General features: G+C 40.0%; 2 protein-coding genes across 2 annotated transcripts in view; both read left to right on the top strand.

The window, feature by feature from the left end:
* The window catches only part of tmem209 (transmembrane protein 209), a gene marked incomplete in the record, with an annotated part of 11,541 nt that extends 9,958 nt beyond the window's left edge, over positions 1-1,583 (top strand). Inside the window, 3 exon segments of the mRNA XM_014019842.1 lie at positions 643-740; positions 877-950; positions 1,058-1,583. Coding sequence (XP_013875296.1) covers positions 643-740; positions 877-950; positions 1,058-1,112 — 227 coding nt within the window.
* Positions 1,584-2,000: 417 nt separating this feature from the next.
* Positions 2,001-4,065, top strand: part of LOC106525557 (adenosylhomocysteinase 3) — a gene marked incomplete at its 3' end in the record, with an annotated part of 29,558 nt that continues 27,493 nt past the window's right edge. Inside the window, 1 exon segment of the mRNA XM_014019843.1 lies at positions 2,001-2,397. Coding sequence (XP_013875297.1) covers positions 2,071-2,397 — 327 coding nt within the window.

Genomic DNA, 4,065 nt, shown 5'->3' with positions numbered 1-4,065 from the left:
ACGCCGCCACCGCAGTTTGTCCTTCATGAGCCTTCGTAGACAAGATGGCGGCGCAAGATGGCGGCTGCCTGTAATGGCAACCCGCGACCATGGAGATATGTTGTCTGCAATGATTAGACATGTTTTTTATTATTGTCATTAGTGATTATCTCAATTTCGGCTAAAAGAATTGACAAAATCCTACACACTGTGCCTTTAAGAAGGGCATGGACATTTCTATTTATTGTATCGAAAAAATATCGAACCCAATCGTGAATTTTCTGTGTCGTTGCACACCTAATAAGTAGATAAAATAGATGCTTAATGAGACAAAAAGGACACCAGGGACTTAAAAAAGACACCTGAGGAGAAAAAAAGAACACTAAAAGACAAAAATGAGCTTAAAAGAAGAAAATTGATGCAAAATGAGACTAAAAAAAACAGGAAAGATGCATCTAACGACTAAACATGTCACATAATGAGACACAACTAGAGCAGGTATGCTAAAGACTGTTTGAAAGAGCACAAAGTATCTGAGCTATTTTAATATTTTTTTTAGTTTACTGAAGGTTTTAATTTATGAACAGCTGAAATTTTACAGCAAGAAACCAGATTTCTTCTTCTTCTTCTTCCTAACGACTCRTTTCTTTCGGCTCGTCTCAGACGTCACCAAGGAGAACCTGTTCTGCATCCACCAGAGCAGCACGACCCCCCCTCACTACCAGCTCGTCTACCAGGGACACATCTACAGTCTGCCGAAGGTGACTGCAACAAGCCCCCACACCGGGGTCTCCTTTCACCCCGATCCCTGTCCACATCAGTCCAAAYAGTGGACCGGGGTTCTGGTTCGGTGAGATCAGAGTATGTTGCTGGTTTGTGACCTGTTCTCTGTTACAGGGCAGGAACAACCTGTTCCACACAATCCTCATGTTTCTCTACATCATTAAGACCAAAGAGTCCGGGATGCTCGGGTGAGTTCTGCTGAAATTCTATTCAAGCATGAAGCTCAAATTACTCCTTAATCTGAAAATTATAAAGTACTGAAAGATTAAATGTTGCTTCTTTTTTTTTTTTTTAGGAGGGTAAATCTGGGCCTCTCTGGTGTGAACATATTGTGGATATTTGAAGACTGATGTTTTATTTTTTTATTTTATTTTCCTCAGTGTTGTAAAGCTCAACTTTGAGGCCATGTTGGACATTTTCCTCATTGTTTTTTGTACAAACTGGCAACATTTTCATTAACATTTTAGTCACAGTTCTTTCAAAAATACAAACCATAAAAAGGTTTTTTTTATATATTTGTTTTGCTTTTTGACTTTGTAATTCAAGAATGTACCAGCATGTCAGCCTATCTGATGCCTCAGATTTGTCTACTTAATAGCGAAGGGCTCCGACCCATGAATCTGAATGTAAATAAAGTTTCATCTCAGACATGTTTTTTAATAAGAGGTTGGGAAAAAAAGCTGATATTAAAAAGGAAACAACTTTAACCTCTTGGTGGCAGCAGAGCTCGTTTTTATGCTTTGACCTTTAATGATGTACCCATTTTGTCAGGATGTGCCTCCACAGATGCTCTGTTTTGTAATATATCATTTTACACTGTAGAAAATTTTTTCAGATCATTTTTATTTAATTTTTGCACAACAATACATTTATTTTTAGTGATTAGTCCATGAACTTTTAAAGATTTTAGAACATTCCTGCATTGGATATTACATGAAAACATGTAAAATTTAAATCTAAATCTCTAAACTGAAATTGTTTTTGCATATTTAGGTCGTTGCAAGTGCAATGCTTGCACTGTAACCAGGCGTTTTTGTGCTGGGTAATGTAGGCAGAATTTTATTTCAGGACTGTTTAAAATGTTAATTTAAGACTATTTTTGTTKAATGAATTGTTATTCTTTTCATCCAGAGGAATGTGTTTGAAAAGTTAAGCTGTTTAATCGCTGTTAAAGAGCTGTTCAGTGTGGAAGTTTGAAGAGCTGATTACAGAGAACTACAAGTCCCAGAATGCAACGGGCGGATGTTGCCGCTCACATCCGGCTGGATCTGCTATCAGTCGAAAGAAGGACTCTGAGAAACTGCAGCGATGTCAGTCCAGGTCGTGGCAGCGAAAATGGCAGAGGTCGAGCTCAAAGACGTGTCCCCCGGCAAGAACCTGCCGGCCGCGTCCCCGGTGACACCCACGTCGGAGGACAAGACCGTCGGCGGGAACGAGGCCGGCTCGTCCGCCGCTACGTCCCCCGCCGCGGAGCCCTCCGCKAAAGCCGCGGAAGGCAGCCGGGGCTTGCTCACCCCGAACGCCGCGAAGATGCCTCAAGCCTCGGCTCTGAAGCATTCGGACACGCAGCAGAACGGCGGGGAGGCTTTTGTCAACCGGGACGGAACCGTGGCCGAGGCTCCGCGGATGAAGAAGGTAAACGATTTAACATTTACTCCCCCCAATAAAACAAGCTGTAGTGAGTGGGCTTTTTTTTTGGATCGACACCAGGACCTCGCCGCATTGAGAGCTCGCGCTGGGAAAGCAGGCATTGTGTCGATGCTAACAGGCTAACTGGTCCCAAAAGATGATTCATCTGCGCCGGTTAAAGCTTTTAATTACACCCGACTGGGCTAACAGCACGGTTAATGGTGCGGTTGAGGCAAAAAACACTTTTAAAATAAATATTAATTTAGCTTTAAATGTRATCTATGGTGTAAGAGTGTCAAACTGTTCTCAAAGTTTTGATAAGACTTTAGCTAAATCTAATTAAAAACAAAATTTTTGTTACAGGTTTTCAGTGTTTGCTCATAGATGTCTGAATCTCAAATATAAGATTTCAAAAACAGTAAATGCATAATATAATGACAGAACTCCAGTTAGGTGATGTCATTGTTTACTTTTCTTTTGAATCCTCATCTGCTGCAACATGAAACTTTCAAATTATACAGTTTTTATTTTCAACAAGACTTCCCTCATTTAAAGCTGATGCTTTAGATGTTTGTGGTCTAAATTAAAGTTTAGTCTATTTCACTAAAAGTCATGTTAAAGTCAGATATGAACACCAAACATTTGTTCATATTTATCAGGWTCTCAAAAGTCTCAGCTGATATTGAGGCAAAGAGTTCCTGTTTGTGTGATAAATCAGAGGTCAAGCTGCTGATGGTGAGAAAACGTTTAGAAACCGTATGATTGTGCAGGAATGAAGTGAAAGTGAAGGACAGTGTGATAGGACTGTGCTTTTAGCCTATTTTAACTCAACATCTGCTGAGCTGACAGACTTTGTTGCCATTTTTTGTGTTGGATAATGTAGATTAGTATTGACGATCATCTTATATTGGATTGACTTGAAGAGAATTTCTTTAAAATCCAACAAGTGGTTCATGAGATATTTTGCTAACAGAGGTGACTCCAATAGTTGTAGTTTAGTTGTGGTRGCCATCTTGGATTGGATTGACTTTTAAAAGTTAGCTTTGTTGTACATTCAATGGGAATTTCAATGAAATCCAACCAGTGGTATGAGATATTTTGCTAACAAACACACAGACATGGTCAGTGGTGGGCAACACTCATCTAAAAACTAGTTCCACTAGCCCTAAAACACCAACTCAAATATTTAGGTCCCCTAATTCTAAAGCACTAACTCAAATATTTAGGTCCCCTAATTCTAAAGCACTAAAATAACCCAGTCAACCCATGAAACATTGTTCAACAGACAACATGAGTCACATATTGTCATGCTGCTCTTTTAATACTTATCATTGACATTCCACAGCTGTATTTGGGTTCATATATTGTCAATATACACTCACCGGCCACTTTATTAGGTACACCAACGGTTTTGTGGTCATAAAGGGATGGACATGGTCAGCAACAATACTCAGGTAGGCTGTGGCATTGCAACGATGCTCAATTGGTACCAAGGGGCCCAAAGAGTGCCAAGAAAAGATTCCCCACACCATGACACCACCACCACCAGCCTGAACCGTTGATACAAGGCAGGATGGATCCATGCTTTCACGTTGTTGACGCTGTAGGAATGTGGAACTCTTTTAATTATATTTTTGTGGTCTGGTAATAATTAGTTCATTATGTGTTTAATGT

Source organism: Austrofundulus limnaeus, unplaced genomic scaffold, assembly GCF_001266775.1.
Source record: "Austrofundulus limnaeus strain Quisiro unplaced genomic scaffold, Austrofundulus_limnaeus-1.0 Scaffold234, whole genome shotgun sequence".
Taxonomy (NCBI): Eukaryota; Metazoa; Chordata; class Actinopteri; order Cyprinodontiformes; family Rivulidae; genus Austrofundulus; species Austrofundulus limnaeus.
Note: the sequence above shows the minus strand (reverse complement) of the source record. Positions and strands in the feature narration are given on the sequence as shown.